Source organism: Sprattus sprattus (assembly GCF_963457725.1).
Source record: "Sprattus sprattus genome assembly, chromosome: 2".
Lineage (NCBI taxonomy): Eukaryota > Metazoa > Chordata > Actinopteri > Clupeiformes > Clupeidae > Sprattus > Sprattus sprattus.
Window position 1 is genome coordinate 17,936,569 of NC_137921.1, and position 27,060 is coordinate 17,963,628.

The 27,060-nt window shown below is 43.4% G+C and overlaps 2 protein-coding genes across 4 annotated transcripts; one reads left to right on the forward strand and one right to left on the reverse strand.

The window, feature by feature from the left end:
- Window positions 1–2,755: 2,755 nt before the first annotated feature.
- Window positions 2,756–11,059, forward strand: slc2a12 (solute carrier family 2 member 12). 2 transcript variants are annotated; one of them, XM_080833543.1, is made up of 7 exons: window positions 2,756–2,820; window positions 3,660–3,800; window positions 5,761–6,128; window positions 6,941–7,937; window positions 8,229–8,351; window positions 10,290–10,422; window positions 10,716–11,059. In XM_080833543.1, exons 2-7 carry the CDS (start codon window positions 3,710–3,712, stop codon window positions 10,792–10,794), a joined length of 1,791 nt encoding a protein of 596 aa, XP_080689669.1. In that variant the 5' UTR covers window positions 2,756–2,820; window positions 3,660–3,709; the 3' UTR covers window positions 10,795–11,059. The 2 variants fall into 2 exon arrangements, with proteins under 2 accessions (XP_080689669.1, XP_080689670.1); XM_080833544.1 differs by having other exon boundaries at window positions 2,757–2,820; window positions 3,683–3,800.
- A 1,012-nt stretch (window positions 11,060–12,071) lies between these two features.
- On the reverse strand, window positions 12,072–20,718 carry tbpl1 (TBP-like 1). 2 transcript variants are annotated; one of them, XM_080832070.1, is made up of 8 exons: window positions 20,575–20,718; window positions 19,179–19,412; window positions 18,779–18,981; window positions 18,408–18,490; window positions 17,962–18,025; window positions 17,272–17,375; window positions 14,267–14,361; window positions 12,072–13,247 (listed from the first exon to the last, which is right to left on the reverse strand). In XM_080832070.1, exons 3-8 carry the CDS (start codon window positions 18,911–18,913, stop codon window positions 13,168–13,170), a joined length of 561 nt encoding a protein of 186 aa, XP_080688196.1. In that variant the 5' UTR covers window positions 18,914–18,981; window positions 19,179–19,412; window positions 20,575–20,718; the 3' UTR covers window positions 12,072–13,167. The 2 variants fall into 2 exon arrangements, with proteins under 2 accessions (XP_080688196.1, XP_080688195.1); XM_080832069.1 differs by having other exon boundaries at window positions 18,779–19,010.
- Window positions 20,719–27,060: the final 6,342 nt, after the last annotated feature.

Sequence of the window (27,060 nt, forward strand, 5' to 3'; positions counted from 1 at the left end):
ATTTAGACACTATGGATAGAGAATGGACCTGACAGTGTCAACTTTTGAGTTGTTTATTTGTTTTATTACGAGCAGAAGGGAATAAGATTTTGATGATAATTTATTTACATATGTATTGTTGTCCGTGTAGTTTTTAAATACCAGTGGTACTATCACTGAGATAAAGATGAACTAGTTCAGGGTCAATGTCCATTAAATGGAGAAAAAAAAAACATGAATAACAAAAATTAAAAAACCCATTTCAAGTACATCTTTATTATCAAATGATAAATATTATGTGAGGGGCTGAAATGGAAGGAACCCAATGCATTCACTATAATCAAGTCAAACTAGGATTCACTAGCATTAACTGATTATAAACAACAACATTCTATAGGGACTGTTATAATTGTTGCGAAATCCTAGAAAGATATATTAATGCAAAGAATAGAGAGATGTCTAAAGTTATTCTTGTATTTCAAATTCGCTCGTTCACACTCTTGCTCACTGTAGACAGTTTCTAGCAAAATAGCTAGCTAGCTAGCTTACAGTTAACATAGCCCACTACAATATGCCCTTTCATTTACCTCAAGTAAACCTAAATGTCACAGGGCTCTCAAGTTTTGAAGACAGGCAAGATTGACATATCCCCCCCGTCAAGCCCCCGACCCGACCCCATTCCGCCCGCCACGCCCCGCCCCTGTCGTACCTCCCTTATATATGCATAGTCATAGAATTAGATGTAATAATTGGGAAAAATGGTATTCTTGTACATTGCAGTCAACCTTATGTATTTGAATGTACACTCTTGTACACTCATCTCTGCAGTCAATGGCAAGTAAACGTTTTTGACAGTGCCTGCTGTTTGGCCTGATGCCCCTTACTGCCTATGTACCTTGTCACATCCAGCACACCTTGATGGGCACAGGAGTTCTCTTGGCGGCAGATAGAACACCAGTATGCTCATTTGTGGAAATACCCAAAACACATTTTTGAACTTAAGCCAGGAAAATTGTGTTCCACAGAACTAAATAAAAGGATGGTACGAGTGCTGGAAGCCAGTAGGGTTTTTGGAACGTTGGAACTTGTCTCACCGGTCCGACTCCGAATAGGTTTTGCCAATGGCTTTTTCCTTGGGACTTTGTTGATGATTCAACAGTGTCATATGTGTGTCTGTGTGTATGCACAGATACTCTGTCCCCTCTACCTTTCAGGCTATTTGTTTAACTTCCACTGTGAATCATCCTTACTTGATTTGTCATGAATCACTCATTGCATTTATCTACCTCATATGTCAATTTATGTTATGTAACCGATATGTTTTTACAGAAATTTGAATAAGATTCTTGGTCAGTAATTTGTTTTTAATGTCAAGACATTTGGTTTAATTCTCTAATATTTTTTGTTATCTAGTGCATAAGAAGAAGAAGAATGTGAATGGAAAATGTTCTAGTGCAAAACATATCATGTGAAATATTAAGAAGGGGGGGTTGTGAGAACATAGTGTGCTGGAACAAAGAAAGGGCTCAATCAAATTCTTGCAGAAGTGCTTTCAGTCACGGTATAGCACCCCACCGGTAGACGCTGTGTCACTTTGTGTTCTTTTTATCTCAGGAACTATGCAGGAAGATAGGTGCCAGTCATGAGGTGAGACATCTCTGATGCTGAGGTCATTCATTGTGGCATTGTGTGAAATGTCTTAATGTCAGTAGACCTGTGAAAAAAGACAAAAATAACTGAAAAGCATTATGTTTTAGAAGACTTTGATTTGAAGGCCATGGGGTGTAAGTATAAGACAGGACAAGAAGACATAATAAAAGGTTATTGAAAAAGCAAAACAAACCTATATTTTTTTTTTTCAAAGTTTGCGTACTTGTATTAGTCAAAGGCATACAAACGTAGTAAATCTGCCATTTTGCAGGTTTGGGCATTACCAGGAACACTTTGAGGAAGCATTAGGCTACACAACCTGCAGTGAAGTTGTCATTGCTTGTGTAAAACCATTGTGAATTTGTCGTAAACATGAAAACTGGAGACGAATTACTCCTTGTAGAAGACTGAGCTCCAGTGGTTTCCTAAGGTGAACGAAACTTTCGGAAGATGAATCGCAAGCAATTCCAGGATGCTTTATTTTCATTGGTTGCTGGATCCAGACCCCCTAAAGGAGGCCTAACGACGGCCTATTATTATTATTATTATACCCGGAGACGACGTGACTCGACTTAAGTGCAGACCCACAATGGCTGAATTCTTTTGGCATGTTGGGTGAAAATACAACCTTTCGACTTAAGTGCAGACCCACAGTGGCTGAATTATTTTGGCATGTTGGGTGAAAATACAAACCTAAACCAAAAAATTCCCATAAAACTTTTCTTTCACTAGTCATTCCTTTACTTTTTCCCATGAATTACCTTAACCTTTGGTAAACTTACGAAACGATTTAGCCTCCAATCCACCTGTGACCAGTTCAAAACTTCGACCATTTCTCGAAATAGTTTCTTTGCCTGCAAATTAGTCTCTTAAACAATGTTGAATTCATCCTTAAAAGATTCTTGGCAACGATTTAGCATGGGAGAACAGTGTATCCTTATTCTTACGTCAATATTTTGGTGATCGGTATGGTAGGGCCGAGCGTATGGAGCTAATTTGCATCTCCGGAGTGATAGGGGTAGGGAAATCCTTCTGGTTTGGTGGAGGGTGGGCGTGGTTTAGTCGCAGGCCTTGCGTGAGGCGTTTCCAAAGCAAGAAACTTGTTCAGGCACCCTGGACTCGGTCCTGTCGAAGCTAGAAAGTCAGGAGACAACAATGATTCCAACCAAAACACGAAAGTGATCCAACAAGGTAAGGTTCAAACGAAGGTTGCCGTTTGATTAGCAAATCGTTCTTGCAAACATATGTATTTTCAAATCATTTTAACGTACCGACTTGAAAAATGCGAACTTTGAACAGCAGCTGTCCCAAAATCTTGGTTGGCTGCAATGTTGACAGCTGTTAGCTTACTATAAGTAGGAATACCCTGGTGGTTTTAAGTGCTTAATTTCGAGGAATGGTTGGTCTGTGTTGTTCTTTTATCCTGCAAATGTTTGTACCTACTCCCCGTTGTTTTGCAGATTCCTGTGACTACATTATGACCTTGGGCATCACGTTCTAAAGCTTATTCTTTTGGCCATGTATCCCTGTTTTGAGTTGCTTGTTATACCAACAGACATGTGGCAGCCACTTTCTATCTTTCCCTTGCTAACTTATCTAATTGTTAGAAACTGACTGAAAGTGACCTACAACTGGCTTTCTTTAAGTAGCCAGACAAGTAAAGCTAGTCCTACAAGTCACAACACTTTAGACTGTGGTCTACGAAGGATTTTATATTGAAAAACTAGTTTTCTTGAAAAGCTGTTAAACATGATAATACGCCGTTATTATATGTAGAATCGTTAGCTATTCAAGTGCACCACGGTTATAACAGTATTTATGCAGATACATTTAAATTCAGATCCGATCCTATCCGATGTCTTTTGCGGAACTACTTGCTGGTACCTTCATTTGGTCCAGTTAGATCGTGCCGTTAGGTAGCCTAACACTTCAACTGGACTACATCTGACGTTGTTCTGCAAAGAAAACTGTTCTGCTGCTGGGCCACCTTATCTCACTTAATTTATCTCCTCTCCGCTTCTGTTTCTCAGTTTTGCTGTATATCCCCCCTCAGCAAATTGCATCTAAACTGTGAGGAGTCATGGATGACAGCAAGGAGGCTGAGAACCTGACCTCGAATGACTTCAAACACCCAAACTCCACAGAAAGCTCTCTTCAGAAGAGCAGCACAGGTAGCGTAACCATGGTAGCCATAACAAATAGACATCCTGCAAAACAGTTGGCATGGAAACCAGCTCTAGATAAATGCACATATGCACACCTGTGCACAGTGATCATGAAAGATGACTGAATCTGGGCTGGATGTAATATAGTATCGTAAAACATTTTAAACTCCTTACCTATGGTATGCTCACATCATTTGCAAGGTGGTTGATTATTGGTCTATGGCAATACAATATTTCCACTATTTACCTGTTTCTCTGATAATGCATGGGACAGTTCATGAATTGAATGGGAATTGTTGAGAGACAGGGCCTGTTGTGAATTTTTTTGTGATGAGATACATTATCAGTCGCACTTTGCACCACTGATAACACTATCTTGATAACAGTGTCTGAGCACTTGTATTGCTCATTAATAAACAATTTATTATTTCATGACCTACTGTATGATGTAACCTCACATAAGCACCCATACATCTTAATGGTTAATTATCAGAAAACATACACGCACAAACACTCACAGAGACACACACAGATACACACATAGACACACACAGAGACACACACACTCACACACACAGACACAGACACACACACACACACACTCTCACACACACACACACACACACACACACACACACACACACACTCACAGACACACACACACACACTCACACACACACACACACACACACACACACACACACACACACACACACACACACACACACACACACACACACACACTCATTGCCATCGTTCAAATACCATGCAACAAAAGGCCTGTGTGTGTGAGGTTTAATCCTGAAACCTGGGCTAGAAGTTTCCACTCAGCACAGCAGCCGCATAAACGCATTTAAGGACGGAAAATGTCAGAGTCAGGGATTTAGTGTGGAAACTAAGCAGTAGGCATGTTTATGCACTTACAGGGGAAGTATGCCAGCAGATGTAGGGAGGGAGCTAGACTATCAGGGATTTTGTCTGAGGCAGTGAGGAAGATGAGGTTACACTGGTGATTGAAGCTTGTCTTACATACATACCATGCTTCAGTGTGATCACAGACATAAGCACATTTGTTGTCTGAATGCAGCTGATTATATTCGTTCTCTCTTCCTCTCTCTCTGTAATTCTCTTTCTCTTCACTCACTTCTATTTATTCCTGTTACTAAAGTATCTTCTTTCTCTTTCTTTCTCTTTTGCTCTGCTCTTCTGCTGTCTCACTCTTTCTCTCTTTCTCCCCTTGATCCATCCCCTCTGATAGAGATAATCTTGAAACACTGTTAATGACTTAAGGATATATAAATCAAGTGTCTTGTATTGATGATTACCATATGAATCATGTGCTTATGTAAGCAGGAACATGGCTTTATGTGTTTATGTGTGTGTGTAACTTAGATTATTTGGTGCCACTTAGTCTGCATATGTGTAAGAGCATGATTGAACCAGAGGTGATAAGAAGGGTCGAACTGTGCTTCTTTCGACCTTGTGCAAAACTGACATCCTTGCAAGACACGGAGCCTCAGATGTCAGAGACCCACCACGTGGTTATCCCTGCTGACAAATTGTTTTGCCGAGCCAAACAAGCTTGTTGTTATTGTTTAATAAATATACTTATATGCAACTCCGGAGTCCTAAGGTAACTTGAGTGAATTTCCACCTAACACCCTCCCTCTCTCTTCAACCTTTTCTGTTTCTCACCTCCTTTCTCTCCTTTTTTTCCTCCATCCATCTCTCATCCCTTTACCTCTTTTTGTCTTCCCCTCATCCCTCCCTCTCTCTCCTTTTCCTCCATCCCTCTCTCATCCCTTTACCTCTTTGTGTTCCCCTCATCCCTCCCTCTCTCTCCTTTTCCTCCATCCCTCTTACTCCATACCTTTCCCTCCCTCCCTCTTTCTCCCATCCCTCTCTCTTCTCTCCCTCCCTCCCTCGTCCTCTCTCTCTTCTCTCCCTCCCTCCCCCTCTCCCTCAGGTTGTGGCGTGGTGCTGGTTCTCTCGGCCCTGGTGGCCTCTGTGAGTGGCCTGCTGCTGGGCTATGAGCTTGGCCTGATCTCCGGGGCCCTGCTGCAGCTGCGGGAGGAGCTGGCCCTCTCGTGTCAGAGCCAGGAGCTGGTGGTCAGCTCCCTGCTGCTGGGCGCACTGCTGTTCTCGCTGGCAGGGGGCGCTGTGCTGGACTGCTGGGGACGCAAGTTCGCTATTATGCTCACCGCCTGCATGGCCGTAGGCGGCACTCTGCTGAGCGTGAGCGTGAGCTCTCTGGCGGCCCTGGTGGTCGGGCGGGTGGTGGTTGGCATGGCTGTGGCACTGTCGGGAACAGCGTCCTGCCTGTACATCGCAGAGGTGGGTAGTTACACAGATGCTGGATACTTGAATCAGATTGTTACAGTAGCATAGAAAAACACAGAACACAAGCACACAAGTACACACTGTAACCAATGTTTCACGAACATATCAAATATAATATGTATTTACCAATGTGTACGGATGTAATGTACATATATACAGTATGTGTGTCAGGGATTCCGTTAGCCGACTATAACCTTTTTTTGCCTGGTAAAATTGATTAAAAAATTACTGAAATGCCAAAATGTCTGGTACATACAAAACACTAAACATATCCTTAAACCGCAGATTTGTGTTCTAACCGAAGCAAATTAATCATATATTATTACTATATCATAAATAGCTAGTAACCAAAAATAATTAATGTTTTCCTTTTCATCTTAGAATGCCCTTGCGTTCAAAAGCTACACTTAAGTTTCTTTCTTTAGTTTTATGTCTTCAGTTCATTAGTTTCATGTGGCCAAGCAGGACATTGTCATTCACCAACCCACATAGGTTACAATATATTTGCGTTTGTAACATTCTAATGAAACATGTGTATGTAAGCTTAAAATTTGTCCGGTTAAATCAATTATTTCTGCCCACCGAAACCTCAAGCAAAAATCCTAGTGTATTTTTGTATGTGTTTGTTTGTTTGTGTGTATAGATGTTTACACATAGTATATTCACTATGTGTTTACCTGTGTGTGTCTATGTGTGTGTATGTATGTGAGTTTATACAATATATGTATGTATGGTAATGTATACATGAATGCCTGTTTATATGTATTTATGTATGTATGCATGTGTGTATGTATGTGTGTGTGTAGGTGGCTCCTCAGGCCTGGCGCGGGCGTCTGGTGTGCCTGTACGAGCTGATGGTGGTGCTGGGCGTGCTACTGGGCTTCGGACTGAGCTATGTCTTCACCGCGGTGCCCGGTGGTTGGCGCTACACCTTTGGAGCGGTGATCCCCCCAGCACTGGCCCAGGCGGCCGCCATGTACTTCCTGCCACGCAGCCCCCGCTTCCTGCTGGCCCGGGGCAAGGAGGAGGAGGCTCGCACTGTGCTGCAGCGCCTCAGGGGGTCGTCGCTAGGGACCACGGGGTCATCACTTGGGGTGATGACAGCGGTGGAGGAGGAGCTGAGGGCCATCCGGGTGGCCCTATGCCGGGAGATGCAGCACAGCTTCCTGGACCTCTTCCGTTCCCATGACAACATGCGTCAGCGTCTTCTTGTTGGCATGGCGCTGGTGTTCTTGCAGCAAGCCACCGGGCAGCCCAACCTGCTCTCCTATGCCTCCACTGTGCTGCACCACGTCGGTTTCCAGAGTGAAGAGGCCGCAACGCTGGCCTCCACCGGCCTGGGCGTGGTCAAAGTGGGCGGGACCATCCCCGCCATCCTGCTAGTGGACCGTGTTGGGCCCAAGGTCTTCCTGTGCGTTGGCGCTGTAGTCATGACGATCTCGCTGACGGCGTTGGGCGTGGCCACAATGCAGAGCCAAACGCAGGTGTCAACCCTGTGCCAGAGCTCGCCAAGGCCAAACCATTCCCACTGGGGGGAGGGGGAGGACAGGGCTGCCGTGCCCATTGGACAGTACCACCCCACACTGAACTTCAGCCACCTCAGCTACATCTCTACCCTGAGGCAAGGGCCCCACAACAGCTCGATTGACCGACAGGGAAACTGGAGCCTCACCAAGGATTCTGGGAGGAGGATTGCTGCCGACACACGAGTGTCTCAGGAGGACGTGTCCATGGCTCTCAAATGGATCTCATTGGTTAGCCTGCTGGTGTACGTAGCTGGTTTCTCTTTCAGCCTCGGCCCAAGTAAGAACTCTGGCTTGAGCAGCTCTACTGTGCACACACACTGGGTCACACACACCAACACACACACACATACACACACACACACACACACACACACACACACACACACACACACACCAGCATGGCTAATCACATTCGTGTATGCATCTGAACTGTGCTTTTCAAAATGTTCACTTCAGCAGTTAGTTGTGTTTGAATGTGTTTTAACCCGTGTGTGTTCTGTGTGTACTTGTCTACACTTGTGCGTGTGTGTGTGTGTGTGTGTGTGTGTGTGTGTGTGTGTGTGTATAGTGGTGTATGTGGTGCTTAGTGAGATATTTCCGACTGGGATCCGAGGGAAGGCCGTATCTGTGGTGTCTGCCTTCAACTGGGCCACAAACCTCATTATATCCATGACCTTCCTCACCCTAACAGGTACATACACACACACACACACACACACGCAAACACACCCACACACCCACACATACATACATACACACATACACACTAGGGATGCACCGATCCGCTTTTTTCACCTCCGATACCGATACCGATATCTGAGGTTTAGTATCGGCCGATACCGATCCCATACCGATATAAAAAAAAAAGCGAAATGATGATAACAAACTGTAAGTTTCATTGGGGGAGATCTGGGATCATGAGACTTGACTTAAACATTTCTTTCCTATGTAAAAAAAAACAAATAAACAGATATAAATGTACTGAATTACTAATTTATTTAATCATTTTGCACCAGTAAAACAATCTTAATCATAAATAAAATAAATCATAAATATAGTGTGACTGGTTCAGTCAGTGCAATTAGGGATTCAAAATACAATGTAAAACAAAATAAATAATAAAATAATAAATAGCTCCAGATAGCAGATCCTTTCGCTCGCTCCATTTTGTAAACACTGAGCTCTGCACGGCGTGTTGCTTTTGTATGACGTCACTCACAGCATAGAATTACACTGAATAGATCAGCCAATAGACAGATAGATAGATAAACTTGTATTAATCCCGTGAGGTAAATTGAATTATCAAAGCAGCAAGGTAGTAGGAATAGGATTCAAGTATAAATATTAAAAAAAAAAAAAAAAAAAAAATTATTTTTTTTTTTTTTTTTTTGGATCGGCACATTTTCACCGATACCCGATCTAGAAATGTCGTCAATATCGGTACCGATACCGATACAAATATCGGATCGGTGCATCCCTAATACACACCCAAACCCTATCCAGTCAGCACTTAAGACTGCTGCTGTTCATTATGCAAGTTAAGACACAGTATACAAGTCGGCCATGTGCATACATAAATCACTCATTGCATATTACTCAGCACACACACACATACACCTATATATATACAACAGGCACACACACACACACACACACACACTAAATATATACTACTTACATATATAAAGATAAAGGGCATACACATTTGAAAGTGTCTGCATGTCGTATGTGGCCGTAGAGCAGAACACTAGGACAGTGAAGTTCCCCGCTTCATTATTAAACCCCACCAACTCCTCAGCAGCTGTAGAAAGTGGTCAGTGATCTCAGCAGTTATGGGTGTCTATGTGTTCTGGACCTTGTCACTCTCTCTGCCTGTTATCTACAGCCATATCAGCCACGGGTTGCTTTTCCTGCCACACCAAAGAGTATTATTAGGAGTTATTAGGCTAGATCTGTCTGCTCAGCAGAAAGGCTCGTATCTAGATATTAAAGGTTAAATCAATACTCTATCTATTTGACCTTTTCCCCTGTTAGAAACATGTCGTGTCCGGAATGCACACTGCAGATATCTGGGTAGTGTTCTTACTGATGGCGCAAGCCCTGCTCTGAAAGGGGGGGGGGGGGGGGGGGGGGCTGTTTCGACCTACCTATGTAATTATATACTGATACACACACTGTAACCACACACATAACATAACAAAAACACAGTTTTACCACAACTCGCTACCTCAGAAGCATGCCTTAAGCATACACCCAGATTACACAACCACCTTCTGTCTGAAGGGAAGTCTGAAGGGCCTCGATAAGGGTAATGATTGTGTTGCCTCTAGTTTATGAGACATCCAGTTGCCTATCTGCCCAGAGATATGAGGGGGGATGTTTTCATGGTCCTGTCTGGTCTTGTAGGGCGTAAACAAGAAGACAAAGACTGATAAAGAGGAAACAAATCGTTAAAAAAAGTGACTCATACCAAGATGGCTAATCAGGGCTTATTAGACCACTGACTGTTAATCTCTTGTACTGTTAACACTAGTTATCCCGAATACTGGGATGCTTTCCTGACTCTAGCAATAGTTCTGGATTTTGAGTTAATACTACTCATCCTGACCCCACTGCTCTTGCCCTGTAGAGAAGATTGGCCTGCCCAACGTAATCTTCTGCTACGCTGTGATGAGCTTCATTCTGCTGATCTTCGTCATCCTCTTCATCCCAGAGACCAAGGGCAGGTCGCTGGAGCAGATCTCCAAGGAGCTCGCCATGAAGTAAGGCGCCCCCCCCCACACACACACACACACACACACACACACATCACCTCAGCACACTCCAGCACCTCCTTACACACACACACACACACACACACACACATCACCTCAGCACACTTCAGCACCTCCTTACATACACACACACACAACCATTTTATTTATGTATATGATTTAACTAGCTCACTTAATCATCTTATCGAGGTACATTATAAAGCAATATACATCTGGGGACATCAAGTGGTTTCAAGTTGTATTTTTTATACCAAACTTTTTTTTTCAACCTCTTTTCCCAGAAACAACCTCAGAGACAGGCTGTGCCGGCGGCGGAGATCAAAGATGGACGCCCCAGCGGAAGTGAAAACGCTGCACTGAGTTCAGTATGACTTTTCACCTCAGGACAAGGAAACAAGACAGCAGAGACTTTTAATTTGTAGTGGACATATTCTTGGTGTGATCTCTGTTGGGAGTCGCAGTTAGAATGTGATGACATTGCATGATGTGTGGACAAGGGGCCCAGAGAGTGGACGACCCCTCGTGTGGTTCTGGCTCGGGTCCTCCAGGGTTCCTCCGGCACTGTGACCTATCCGGTCCAGATCGGTCCCCGAGTCAACTGCCAGTGGGGTGGAAAGTCACGAGGAGATGCTGCCACTCTGGTGATGCGCGTGAGCGTGTGTCTGCAATGAGTTCACTGTCTTTGGGACATGAGATGTGGAAGAGATTCTTCCTGGGTGGGGGTGGGGGTGGCCGTTGGGGGTGCTGTTATGGGAAAAAAGTTGCATCCTGAGATTGTGCGTGTGTGTGAGATCGCTGCTATTCATAGTGAACTAATCACCAGTAAGCCGGTAATAAGAACCAAACAGATCTCTTTTGATCTTAATCTTAATTTGGCCTTCTTTCACAATAACAGACGCTCATTTTGTACCTGCTTGTCCAGTACTTGCTGTTTTCAGTGGTCTCTACCCTTCCCTACCCTTTGGGGGAAATGGAGGAGTCTTTTTGCACAAACCTGTTGTTTGATTGTTATTGTTGTTGGGTTGATATGGATCTGTAGTGCAGGTTGTTACAGACATTCCTGTGGGGTGTTATCTCTAAAGGACAGCCAAGAGAATGACTATTCCAACCGTGACTAGATTTCACAACTTGTTTTTAGAATATCCAGTGCTGTGAGTGTCAAACTAAATCATCCGTCATCAACAGAACTGACCCTGACTCTTCTTGGGGGGGGGGGGGGGGTCCTCCAGAGTGAGGAACGAGAGATGGATTACTATTCTAAGAGTGACCACATTTGAAAACGCATTTTAAAAGAGAGCGAGCTCCATCCAGTGATGAAGACCAATTAGTCACAACTGGCACATGCAGGGCTACACCTGCCTATGAGTTTAAGGGATTTTATTGTTTTTTTTCTTTTTAAGAAAGTCTTCAAGGTCACAAGGCTGGCACCCTAACTTTGTTTTCTCATCGTCAAAAGTGTGAGGTGACATGGCCCAGACTTCACTTCAAGATTAATTTAAACCATTACATGTTAAATGTACAAAGTATGTTGCACAAGGTACTACTTTCTTGAACAAGGACCAGTCAAACATTAAATAAATCATTGTGTTTGTGGGGTATATACTTTTTTTTATTTGGAATCTTTTTTTTTTTTTTTTTACAAAATACAAAAAATTTAAACATGGCACCTCCCACAGGACATGCCCTTCACGAAAAGAGCTTGAGAGTTGAACTATCATTTCATAGCAGGAGGGCTTAAGCTTGCAGGAGAGTAGACAGGTAGACGACCTACGTGTCTAGGGTCACTCTTGATGGAAGGATTTCAAGTGTTACAAGTTTTACAAGTGTTATTATTGTTAAGACAGTACGTTGACAGTACATGGCCAAAAATACGTGTAGTAAAATACAGAGATAAAATTATTCCTAAAAGACAAAAAAAAAAAAAAAAAATGTAATGTGCAGTTACAGATGATGTGAAAAAAGGAGATGACTCGCCAGTCAGTTCACATGGTAGAAACACAAGATTCTGTCCCATCCCATCTTTACACACATACATACTTACACACATACATACCTCACACACACACACACACACACACACACACGGACGGTTGTGCACAGCCCCTCTCATGCACACACACACACATTCACCTGATCCTAGCGATCGTTAAAGGACTGAGCGATAACAACTGTTCAGGACTGTGTCTCCCTGCCCTTCCTTGTGCTACGACCAGTGTTTAACAGAAGAGACTCCCACGTTCAACAGTCCCTTTCAGTTACAATGACAATCGTAGCACAACGATGTAATACAACAATCAGGTTGATTTAGGCCTTAAACTTCATTCCCCAGGAGTCCTCAGTGTTTTGAGGGCTTTATTCAGGGAGTGCTCCTCTGAATCATGATCGCTGCCCAGGAGTGATCACCATACCACCATCTCAAACTCAACTCAGCTCCGGTGGACAGAGACTTGAGTGATCACCATGCCAACATCCAGTGGCATGGTCAACTCAACTCAGGTGGACGGAGACTTGAGTGATCACCATGCCAACATCCAGTGGCATGTTCAACTCAGCTCTGGGACTGGGAGTAGGGAGGAGACATTATCAGGGCTTCTGGGGACCAGATGCCACACTTAAAATGGCAACGGCTGCCACTCGCACAGAAAAGAAACAAATTATCAGCTAAAAACACATTATGTAAGGTGCATTTCTATGCGTGTGTGTATGTGTGTGTGTGTGTGTGTGTGTGTGTGTTTATCTCAGTGCTCTCCCACATTCGAACAGCAGCGGGTAGATCTGTTCCACCGCAGTGGCCACATTCTGAACACTCGGTCCTGAAGACGAGAAAGAGGGACATAAAAGTGGATACATTAGAACCTAGAAATATAAGGATAACTCCATAACTTCACTTTCCTAAAGCCTAGTTTTAACAAAACTCCTTCTACACAGACATAGAGAAAAATGGGTTGGACTGCAAAGAATCAAAACGCTATATAACCATGCCTGAAAACCAAAGGAGGATGTGTTTTGGTCAGCCCTATAACCTCTCTTTCTTTGACCCACACACACACACACACACACAGACACACACGAAAAGTGATCCTATCCTGATACGTGGTGTCCCCCCCCAGTGGCGGTGAGGGGCTCAATTTGTTTCCTCCATGGTCAATGCAGGGTCTGCCATGAATAGTTAGTGAACGTCTGGCCTGGCCCAGTGAACTCTGTCTCTCTCAGGTCAGGCCCGCACACAGTGAGAAATCTGGGGGGGTGAGCAGAGAGCCTTATCGGAGAGGCCCATTTGAAGGCCTGAGTTGTTTTCCCCTTCCCGAGTGTTCCTAGATCTGTCTGACCTCAGAGCTGCAGCAGAGTAACCCTCACAGGTTAACCAGCACAGAAGTTCTGACATTTACAACTATGCCACTGTGTCACCATGGCGATCTGTCTAGGTTAATCCTATAGTGACCTTTCTTTTTTCCTACTTAAAATCCATTCATGAGGAAAGGTGGGAAAATCTCAATCTGATTCCAGAGCTTTGAGCCATAATCTCTATATGACCACATTCCACCCACTGTGCTAAAGGCACTGCAGGTTACACACACACACACACACACACAGACACACACCTGGGGTCGAACCATATATTAGCCTTTATCTTAGGTGAACTCTAGCTGAGCTTACATTACACGAAGGGCAGAGAGCGAGAGAAAATGGGCTTATAACTCTACAAGCAGATACGTCCTCTATGTGTGTGAGGTGGTGTGTGTGTGCGCATTTGGGAGGGGGTTGGAAAAAAGAGAGAGGACATGTGTGAGTGAGTTTGTGCAAGTTAATGTGTGTGTGTGTGAATTTGTACCTGTGACAGTGATGCTGCCAGTGGAGAAGATCTGTATTGTAGCCCTGAGGTGTTTAATGCGGTATGAAACGGCAGGGTGGAGCTCCGGCTCGTAACTGAAAAACACACACAAACAAAACAACAGATTAAGACAAACTTCTTTCTTCAGCCACAAACATCAACCTGATCCATTAAAAGCAGACAGGAACATGGATATGGGAGTATGGGAGCACCGGGGCCCTCGACAAAGGAAGTGAGTCTTAAAAGTATAGTGTAAATAGGTTTATCCTCGTCTTCAATAATTTGAACACCCTTTAAACCCGTCATGCACTGTCCAACCACTAGAGGGCCCTCTTGCACCATTTAACCAGCATATCTGCCATCTGCATACGTGCTTTGCATCCTCTTGTGTGCTCCCTCTGTGAGGAAACGACAACTTCCCTCCGCAGGTTTTATGATGGAGGACAGTTGCACTGCTAAGGAGGTACAGGACAAACCCACTCAGTCACATAAATAAGGAGCCGCTGCCATGTTTTAAGATCAGTGGGAACTGGACTATTGTTTAAACCAGAGGCAAACTTGAAAGTCTACAATTATAATACACTACTTTTTGTCAAATTGTCAAGTTATTCACGCAGTCCTCTAGCTGACCACATTCTGTGTGTGTGCTATAAAGCAATTCGTAATTTCCAGCCAATTAACTATGTTGCTGAAGTGTATTTGATTGGCTTTTGAGTTAAAATACCAACAAACTATTGCTAGGACCAGGAACTGTACGTTTTATGAGTTCAGTCCTTAAAAACCAGCCTTGATTTAATTTCATCTGGAGCCTCAAATCCCGATGGCTGCCACCAGTCAAGCATTCCATCTTAGGCCGACCTAACTGATGGGACTTCATCCAGTTCTGAGGAGAAAATTACAGATCCTGGAAGTAACACTTTTTGGAATAACAGGCAGCTGTCTCAAAAATAAACACTCCAACACCATAAGGGTCCAGGAATCCCTTTGGCACTGTGGTTTGAGATTTGAAGTGTCAACATCCAACCTCAAGTGTCCAGCTGCATTAGCAAAATAAGGAGGCCTTCCTAATGTTCAGTTGCTGCTTGCTGCCAATTATCTCACACACTCACTGCACGCTGGTAGGAGAAAAGAAGGGATAGTGGGTATGGCCAAGTGTTGCAGAGGTTAGAGGTCGCAAGAGATGCTGAGGCTGCTTAAGTGATGGAGAGGCAGTTAAAGTCAAGGTCTCTCCGGGCTTCGGCTGGCAAGAGGCAGCCTCATGTAAGTGACCTCTATTTTTGTGGAACCTGCTACACATCACAGTATATAAGCATATTTTATAGATACATTAGTATACTGGACATATATGACATCTGGAAACAAGCATCAAGGAATCTGGTCTAAATGTGAATGGGATTGGTTATACAATTAGAAAAAGCTCCAGAAACCAGGAAAGGTGAGGGGTGCATCTGTCAAGTTGTGTGCAGCTCTCACAGCCATTTAATACTCTAATCAGCCCAGCCTTATGCTGACAGCCATGGGGATATTAATAATGGGATTTCCGTACAGTGTGACAAACTGGGTAGTCTAAGCCTTAGGAGCCGGGTCACTCGGTCTTGCTCACCGGGATGGGGGGGGGGGGGGGGGGGGGGGCTCATGGTTATGGAATAAACCTTTATGTACTGTACAGTAGTCAGTGCAACTATATACCATTATAACTAACAAATGAATTAATCAAATGGTCACATATGTTATTCTTGCTAGTTTGTACACCGCATTGGCAGACTCTTCACCGCGGAGTTATGAAATATTACAATGGCTCATGTTTCATCCCCCACTCTGTACATTGTCCAAATCTGTTCAACAATAGTTTGCAGGTTTTGTTTTCCATGTATTTTTTTTATTTTATGGTCCGAGTCAATGTGTCTCACACCTGCCACGAGCCACAGCATTCAGTCTGAAGAATGAGTACTGAGAATACTGAGTATTTGGGAGACACTCCTGTGCCACAAGTCAATTTTTGTCGCATGAATATAATTCATGTGCAGAATCTATAGGTTATGTACTAAAATATCGCAATGCTTATGGGATTAGTTGATTTTATGTCCATGACTTTCCAGCTCAAAGCTATTTATGGCATGAATATAGCCTAATTCATTCACGAATGACAGTCTACCCAAAGAAAATGACAAAAAGGGCATGACTTATGTGCACTAAAATATCAAAACGTCTTATGGTATCGGTTGAGTTTGTACCCATGCCTATCCGACACAAACCTGCCGAGAAACAGACAATAACATTCAGCAAGTGAGAACCACAGGATTACATTCGGCAAGTGAGAACCACAGGATTACATTCGGCAAGTGAGATCCACAGGATTACATTCGGCAAGTGAGAACCACAGGATTACATTCGGCAAATAAGTAGCCTAGCCTACTGCAACCAAGTCACTCACTCAATAGCCAGTCGCCTCATGCCATGTATTTATAGCATGCATTGGATTCTTCATTGCATTGCAACAAGTCTACCTACACGAAAGACTAAGAAGAGGGTGTGACTTGTATACCAAACAGCACAAGTCTATAGCTAATCTGCAGCCTTCAGACATTTATGAGTAGAATCTTCTTAATGAACTACAATTTCACAATTGCTTATGGGACCAGCTACAAAAGTAGGGACGGGTCATGATTTTAAAATGTCATATAATAGTCATTAAATAAAAATAAAAAATGTAATTGAATAGTTTATGCGATCACCATCTCGTCTTAAAAATTATATTTCCCCTTGTTTTTATCGGTGCCTGCTAGTCCTACTCACAGTATGTAGAGCATGTAGGGTAATAGCTTAGGCTATGTATTTGCATCATACTAGAATAGAAGATGAAAGAAAATTAATTTTCACATTTGACAAAGATCTGATCTGCTGTTGCCACCCGATTCGACCGGCTCAGTTTAATAACCCGGTGGGGAGGGGATCTTCTTCCCCAACTCCTCTCACTTGTGTCACAGTGCCTGAGAGTTCCTCACCTGGCGATGGGCCGGTTGTTCTTGGCGAACTGGATGAGACGGATTTGAAAGGGCAGAGAGCAGACAGCCAGAACGTTTACCACCTTGAAGTCCGAGAACCTCACCTATGGACGCAAGGAGCAAATAATGGTACGGTCTGTGATTCTGGCAAAAGGTTGTTGATATTTAAGCTCAAATAACACCCCTTCCTTTTGTGACCCTGAAGCAACGTGTTGATTGGGTGGAACAGTGTATGACAGTGAGGACAGTGAGGACAGTGAGGACAGCAGGAGGACAGCAGGAGGACGGCAGGAGGACAGTTTACTGTTCTTTTAAAGAGATATCAATCAAATTCCCATAAATAATGAATGGACACTTGACATGCAATATCTTCAAAGATTGTCCATAAAATTAGATTTCCTGATAATCAACTATTCCCATACCAGATGGAACAACTACATAAATTGCTTGACACATGTTTATTGATAACATGTTTAATTCTTCATCTTAGCCAAAACTATGATTTTCTATGACTTGCAACACATTCATGTCAATTTTTACAAACAAACTTCCCTGTTGATTTAGTGGTTGCCGATGTGCTGGGCTGTGCAACCTGACCAGTTCAAACTATGATTTGGCAAAAAAGAGAGAAACAGACAAAGGTAAGTGGCTAACCGTCTGACTGGAAAAGTAGAATATGCCACCACTCACCTTGAAACCAAGTTTCTGCAAGACGCGAGCGAGCCTTCGGGCACCAAGCTTGGCATCCTCTTCACTACACACACACACACACAAACACACACGCACACAGACACACAGACACACACAGACACAGACACACACACACACGATTTACAGTCAGTTAGAACCTGAGCCAGAATATTCTTGTGCAAACCTAGACTGAGAGTATCAACAGAAATTCTGAGAGCCAGTGTCATACAAGAGAAGAAATGCATCTGCCTTTAGTGAACTTGCACAAAATAAAAAATCACAAACACAATCTCTGAACCATTTTTGTATGACAGTGTCAAGTCTGATAAGTATAATGGACAGTGTCACTGACAGAATGCTGACTTAGGCTCATAAACCTTTAAAGCGAGTATTTCACTCTAATCTGTGTGGTGCGTACAATTCTGTCGTTTGAGTTCCAGTCTAACCTTGTTGCTCCAGTGCAAATTATTTTTCCTGAGGACCAGATAGAGGCGGTGATTTTCGGTTTACGTAGCTTCATCAACACTTTCTGAGACCCGAGAGATAGGGAGAGAGAGTGAACAAGAAAAGCAGGTGCAACATGGAACAACGTGTTAGATGAAAACCTCAAGTTAATCATAGCTGTATTGACATTACTTGATGGTCACTAGTCATCTCAGATGGCAGTAAATCACTGCTTAGTGGGCAAGTCGACTCAACTAGCTTGTAAATGGTACGTAACAGCAAACAAGAGAAGATTGTGTGAGCGTTCATTGAGAACACAGGTCCTGGCTAAGTAATATGTTCTCCCATAACATATATCCAAAATAGATCTCACCCCAAATTCTGGTTTGTATATGACATTCAATCCTTCTAGTGCAATGGTCCGCAGATTCAGATGACATCTGACTCTAAAGACGGCCACGACGTTGGAAACGATGATATCCAGCGCCACATCGCCACCGGGTTCCATTAGGACGCCTTATGGGTACACTTGCCGGAGTTCACAGATGTGCATGCCAAGAACTAGACAGATGCCAACTGGAATACAAGACAGTGATGTCCTCCAACTGTAAGTACATTTCATAACGTTAGTAGCAGATAATTGTACTGTTACCTGGTAACAGCAATGCAAAAATGACGCCAGTGTCTAGATACTATCACGTTAGCTGATACAAACATGTATATAGATGACAATTAGCTATGTAATATTATGCAAGGTGCATACCACAACCTACCTGTAGTTTTCTTTGTATCTGGACTGGTTTCCTTGAACGTTAGTTGTTTCGGTTCGATTACAGCCAAGAAAGTTCAAATTACGCAAAGGCTGCTGCTGCCTTCTCGTGAGGGCTTGTCGACGGCTTGTCTCGAGGCACCATGGATGCTTCTAGCTAGCTAGCAACCTCAACAGTCAACCGAGGGTCAGTTTCCTTCTTTCCTTAGAGTTCAGGTGTGGTCCTATATTCAGTAACCTTTAATAAAATATAAGCACAATATGGATAACATTAATGTTAGACATCCAAAATGCTCAATGGTGACTAGAAACCCCAAGACCAGAATACTAGATAAATAAAGCCTATGTGGCTAACTTAAGATGACAATTAAGTTATAGGTTTGGCTATAAACACAACTCTGCTGAGAAAAAAAAGCTGAAAACCAGCAAATGCTGGTAGATGGTTTTAGCTAATCTTGAGGGTGGCAAGACACAAAAAGAAACGCGAAACAAAAACGTGCAGCCCTGAAGTCCACAAACAGCATACAAAAACAAAAGCCTGTAGTCCTGAGATGCAGATGCAACATGCATACAAAATCTTGCATCCCTGAAATGCAGCTGATTACGTATTTATATGTTCAATCTGCACCTCGGGACAACTGATTTTAGCGTGTTCTTTTTGTGTTGTGCACTTCAGTGAACGGATAAACCATCCCACAAAAAAGCCTTAAAATGGCTTAACTAGCTGGTCAAGCTGTTTTAATCTGCAAATATTATTCTGGTGAAAATGACTTGACTAACCAGAGGACACAGCATTTGTCAGCGATTACTAGCAAATTAAATGGAGCCGTCGACTGAGCTGGGTTAGCTAACTATGTTAACTGGTAATTTAGTTTAGCAGTATGAAAAGTTCAGTAACAAGGGTTGAAACCAGTAGGAATCTGCTGAATCTGGCATTAGTACTAAAAATATTTAATAGGTAGGTTAGCTCGTAGCTGTGTTCACAAACACTTTCAAGCTTGGCTAACAGTATACAATGTAATGCTAACGAAGGGAGCAGGATAACTTTTTACCAAGACTATGGGATGTAAATTAGATTCATCACAAAGCGATAGCTGCAACAAATAATTTCATGGTTGACACCTTTAAACTCAGTTGAGAAAGGGACTAATAAAATATTCTAACACTAGATTACTTATTTTCGTGTTAGCCAACTACCTTATGTGTAGTAGACAAAGCTACAAAGTTATCTAACTACATATCGTTGCTAACTAGGCAACTAATCTTACATAACCCCCTGAATTGTCAGTTGTCTGTGTTAGCTAGCATTAAGTTACCGGTGGCTAGCTATCAAGATTACTCGCTAGGTCGCGTAATGCTATTTCAGCTGGAGCTGGGTGTCGTTAGGGTAGCACACTCACTGTAATTGTGAAGGGATGCATCGTCATGGGTGCCAGTATCGTGTATCACATGTATCTGAAGTTTTCCTGTATTAGCTACACTCTACTGTTTTAAAACAAACACAGTTACGTCCAAGTACAAGGGGAAACAGCATGTAACGTTTGATGATACTGTTTTGGTTGTGGCTGACCGACTTCCTGACATCTATGTTTCTATCTGCGAAAGACTAGCATTGTTGGGGACTTTGTAGCTGAAAAAACTATAGCGACATCTAGTGGACATAAATGTCAGTACGTGTGGGACGAAAAAGTCAGGCTGGTTTGAAGCAAACCGGTGTATTGTAAACTTCAAATGACACTACTCTGTAGCTAATAGGATTAAAGTATTTGTAAAACAGAAACAGCCTAATGAAAACAGTTTACTTGCAATCAGACACATTTCTGATTCATCACCAGAGAAGTTCAGCTGACCATGAGAGCCCCAAATGAGTCCTGCCAAATAGGCTGCAACCATCCAACACCGTGCTTAATGGGATTTGCATTTGACACCCTTTTCCTCTGGAAAGCTATGACTGTGTGACCTCTTCTGGGTTTACAGTGAGATCAGTGTGAAAGCTGGTGTTTATTTTCTCTTGTCTTACGTCCAGTCAGGTCCTCCGAGCAGCTTTTGTCCTCCAGTGAACACACATCTGGGCCCCTGGCGCATTGTTTGTGGTTATGCGGCCGCTGGAAAAGTGACAGAGGAATCCAAGTAGCCGTCTCTGACATGTGTGTGAGTGGCGGCCATTACCGGTGAGAGATCCCAGCTGTGGGGCCGGACGATGAATGGGCCCAGGACTCATCCTAGAGGCACTCATGTGAGTGAGCTCGCACCACTGAGGATTTGCCATTGTTGGCTATTAGCATTTATTTATCAAGCTTGATTTCCTCAATGGGGAGTTAGGATTTTGTTTACTTCAGAAACATATATTCATGCAGTTACAACAAGAGTTGGTGGTGCGCTCCTGTCTTCTGTCCTCTGTCTTAGTTTTCCCTTTGTTTATCTTCTTCCATTCTACCCCCCCTTTCCTCACAGAGAAACACAGACACACACTTTACTTTTGACTGGATATTTCCCAAACACAACAGAGCAGTCACTTTATGATGATTCACTGCTGTAGTTGAGGGTCCTACGCAGATACCAGATCGCCTTTGTGAAATTTCAAGGGTCTCTCCTTGGAGAATTAAACGGGCCTGTAAATAAAATAAATTCCCACTGAAAGCCCTGTTCAGACGTCTAGGACTGTTTACTATAAAGCCTGGAGATTTAAAGCAGGTTCGTGTCTATGCGGACCACAAGCGATGATTCCTTACGGCTTCTCTTTATCTCCTGCATCCTCGTGGGCCCAACTGCATCTTCAGGAGTGTGTTTATAGACCATAAAAGCATGCGTCATTTCAGAAAGCTCTTCCTGTGGGGAATAATGCACTATTCATTAAGTTCGGGGATATACAAACACACACCACATGAAAGGTAAACACTGCGATACATCATTCTTGTGCTGCATCCACACAGCCGAATGTGTGTGTGTTCACTTATCTGTGTGTTTCGTCTGATCTTCACAGAGTTTTACTCTTGGTTGACCCCGGATAGATACCATGAAGCCATTTTCACAGAAGGCTTCCCAGTTTTCAGATAAGCCTTCTTTTTTATTTATCCTTCACAATATGAAGTAAAAACACTATGTCCTCTGTCACTTTTACTGATGTGTTGGTGTCTAATTTAGTGCATTTTGGCTGCTCACAAGCTATGTTGTACATAGTTTGTAAAATGTGTGCCTGTGCTTTCTTTTGAAAACAATAAAATATTGATCGCAATGAAGACCAAAACGTTTCAAAATGTTGAAGGTTAGCAGTCCAGAGGCCTTCTCTTCCGAGGGTATGTTTGGACTTAGAGAGGAGTGGTCACGGAAAGGTACGCTTGGTGCTCCTCAGTAACGAGGACATAGAGAAGGACAACACGGGGTTCCTGAATCTTCCGTAGGCTGACAGTGCAGAAGATGAACAACAATCAAAGGCACCTGGAAAACGCTGTGTCTGTTGTGATCAACATGGCGTGTCCAATGTCACTTCCCATTAGCGTCCCAATCTCTAGAACGAGTCTTCTTCTGCATCATCCCCTTTACAGTCCCTTTTGCTATGGTGACCTTTGCGTGCTGCTTTGACTCAGTCAAGTTGGACCAGACTGTACGCTGATGTTTTTCTTGGGAGGACATCACAGGAACAAACTACACGCATGGGACCAGGTTCACTGTGAGGGTTTGAAATCAGGGAGATCTCATGTGTACATCTGTAGAGGCAGTAACTTCGTATGTTATTACACTGTAATAAGCAAATGTAGAGTGAGTTATTAGCATCTTTCTTCCAAAATTTTAATAACGATAATAAGAGTATATAGCTTTACCATCTTTTCTTACAAGAATACATTTTCTTTCAATACAAAATGGCTTCTTCAAAGGGAAATCATGGAAAAACTAGGCTGGTTTTCTAATCTGCTCAGGATGTTATCTTGGGACCTATTGACTGTAGGCTAGCTGGGGGGTAACTATCCTCACCCCTCCCACTGAATAAGCAGCTCTGGAGTGGATACAACAGTGACAGGTTATATCTTGGTATATGGATTTTAGACAGAAGTTAATGCCATCACACATTTTATTTTCTCTCTTCCAAAATGGCTTATTTATTGACAAAACTAACCCAACTAACTTAGTAACTTAACCTAACCTAACCTAACTAATTCCCTCAAAATCTTACTTTGAAGCCCATGTAGCTATCCCCCACTCCTACCCCTCCTCATTAAGCCTGTTTAAAGCGGCACACACCGGCCCTGATCTGGCACAGACGCTGGTGCTCTACGGTGGGAGCCTATCTTGGCCTCCAGCGAGCATGACGAGAATAGGCTTGGGTCCACTCATCTCCACACAGGAGGTCAAAGCCGTGAGCTTCTCATGCAGCCTCCTCTTTTAGCCACTGCACTGGGAGACAATGTCAGATCTCTCTCACACACATACAGTTATAGCAAAAGGATGACGATTCTCTCTCACACTCTCTGTTTCTCGTTTTCACTCCCCCTTTGCTTTCTCTCTCTCTCTCTTTCTATCCATCTTCCTCTCACAACGCAACATCTGGTCTGGCATGGTCCTCTTGGATGATGAAACTATTGCAACATGGTGACCAGCCTTTTAAACTGTCCTCCTTAAGTAACACAGAGAGACAAAGATGGGTGGATGGATGGAGAGCAAGAGAAAGAGAGGGCTGGGATGGAGCTGGTCATCGAGAGCACACCTGCAGCCTCATTTCTGGTTTACACTGGGTGGATGATTTAAAAGGACGTAGATTTATGAGCCTGGAGAGGACGGTGGGGGTGGGGTGTCGGCGAGAAGACAGAGGCAGCGAGTGCCGCACTGTCTAAACAGAGACGTGGGAAAAGCCCGTTGTGTTTACGTCCACCATTCTTACGGCCCGAGTCACCATCCCGGCACCTCTGCAGTTCGTGCTGTCCAACACCGGCAGGATTTCTCCCATGATCCTTTACCACTCTTCAATGCTTGTTTTACAGAAAAAATCTTGCGAGTTTCCAATTGGTAATGTCACAATGTAAGGGATAATGTATAGTCTGCCAGTCAATATAGGAAAATAAATCTCAATGGGACAAACAGGTCCGGGGGGCACAATATCACCCCCACAAAATCAGTACTGAAAAGCATGAAGTGCACTTCATAGCTGTGTAACACTTTAGAGTTAACCTTTATAATTGTAAGGCATTGAATTAAAAGATATATTTCACTTTAATAATAAACACTACATAAAACAAATAGTGTTCGACATTTCTCTCCCCCCATCACCCAAATAAAAACTAAGGCGATGTCCACACGGAACCTGGATTGCCTGAATCAGGAACTTTTTATCGCTTCTACGGAGCCGTGTCAAGAAAAATCTGCGTCCACGCGGAAACACTGGAGCGGAGCAGAGAGGTTGAAAACGCTGTAAAGAAGTCATGGAGACGGGATTCACTCTGGAGACCGGATTCAAAAGGTTGCGGATTCAGGGACCCAAATTCGCCGGGTTCGTGTGGTCGGAAGGCAGATCCAACAACATTTCTTTTCGGATTCAGGATATCCAGGTTCTGTGTGGACGGGCCCTAAATTTACAACTAAATTTCCACTATGTTTGTATACTAGAGTGGCAATACACATCTGGTGTGAGATTGGCGATATACAATTAATAAGGGAAAATCCTCTGTCTCCTCATTTCTTCACAAGGTTAGATACACTGTTGCACTGTTGGCAACCATGGTGACAGCTGTGATGTCATATCCACTTCCTGTTATCTGCTCAGACGTAATCCAGAGAACTGCCAGTCCTCCCATACACACTCCTTAACTGAAACTAATATTTCGGGTGGTGTATGCCTGTGAGTGTGTGTGTTTGTGTGTGTGTGTGTGTGTGTGTGTGTGTGTGTGTGTGTGTGTGTGTGTGTGTCTGTGTGTGTGTGTGTGTGTGTGTGTTCGGTGTGTGTGTGTGTGTGTGTGTGTGTGTGTGTGTGTGTGTGTGTGTGTGTGTGTGTGTGTGGGAGGGCAATACTATCACACTGGAGACAGTGGAGGTTCTCAAATATCACAGCAATTAAATGCCTGATTACCCTCTGGAGCCTCAGTTCAGCAGGCGTGCGTGCGTGTGTGTGTGTATGTGTGTGTGGGTGTGCGCGTGTATGTACGTGTGTGCATGCGCGTGTATGTGCGTGTGTGTGTGCAGGCGGAATGTTGTTGAATGCAGGAGCAGACCAGACTCATATGTCACTGTCGCTGAGCCTGAGGTGCAAGGTAAGATGGCTTTGTGTTGGTGTGTGTGTGTGTGTGTGTGTGTGTGTGTGTGTGTGTGTGTGTGTGTGTGTGTGTGTGTGTGTGTGTGTGTGTGTGTGTGAATGTGAGAGTGTGTGTGTGTGTGTGAATGTGAGAGTGTGAGATTGAGTGTGTGTGTGTGTGTGTGTGTGTGTGTGTGTGTGTGCACGCATGGTTTTCTGTCTTTTGATAGACATAATTTGTGGAGTAGGAACTTGCAGATTTATTGTACCGTCAAACACACACATTGTCACACACCATGAAAGACCAGGCACACTAGCTCGTCAGAGGACATCAACACACACACAAACACAAAGTAACTCTACAGAGGCTATCATGTTTATAAAGAAAACAGGCGACTGATTTAGGCGACTCCTCCACTGTCTGTCCAAGATGTCTGGAGAACACTCCCCTCTAATACTCCTCTAAGACCCCTTAATCTCTCTCTCTCTGTCACACACAAACACACACACACACACACACATATGCAAGCTAGTGCACAAATCCATACACACTACTTATCTCCTATGGGGGACAACATAGTCTCACACAACCACAAAGGCACACACACACACACACACACACTCACAAACACACAAACACATACACACACATACTCATGGCAGACATACAATGACAAACCAAGATAAGACCCCTGATCCTGTACAATTCCAAGCTAATTGTTTAGACATGTCTGTCTGTCCAACTCTTTCTCTCATGAGTGTGTGTGTGTGAGAGAGTGTGTTTGTGTGCCTTTTTGTATATTTAGGCGATTCCACGGAAATCTTAATTACATGACTTTTGCATTACTCACAAATCCACAAAAACACACACAGATACACCCCTCAGCATTGGTCCTTTGATGCTTTGATGTCTCAGTCGGAAGTGTTCTCATTGTCTGTGTGTGTGTGTGTGTGTGGTGTGTGTGTGTGTGTGTGTGTGTGTGTGTGTGTGTGTGTGTGTGTGTGTGTGTGTGTGTGTGTGTGTGTGAGTGTTTGTGTGTGTGTGCGTGTGTGTGTGTGTGTGTCTGTGTGTGTCTGTGTATGTGTGTGTGTGTGTCTGTGTATGTGTGTGTGTGTGCGTGTGTGTGTGTGTGTGTGTGTGTTTGTGTGTGTGTGTGTGTGTGTGTGTGTGTGTGTGTGTGTGTGCGTGTAGTTGAAGATTATCGGTCTGGGTAGTGTGATTTTCTGCAAGTCTATATTACATTACTATATTACTCCATAAATACCATATATGTCCTTGTGACACACACACACACACACACATACACAAACACACACACAGAAAGTGGCATTACATTAGACACTGTAACTGTGGGGTGGAGGAGGACTAAAGTAGATGGCTTTACTTTAATGGCTCACCTTGTCTGTCTGACTCTCTGTCTGTCTGCTTGTCTTACCTTTCTTTTCCCTATGCATAAAAACTGTCCATACATGTGTGTATGAGTGAATTGGAAAGAGAGGGAAAGTGTGTGTGTATACTCAACTTGAAAGTGTGTCTGTGTGTACTCTCAACTTGAAAGTGTGTGTGTACTCTCAACTTGAAAGTGTGTGTGTGTGTACTCTCAACTTGAAAGTGTGTGTGTACTCTCAACTTGTATGTGTGTATGTGTCTATGTGAGTGTGCACA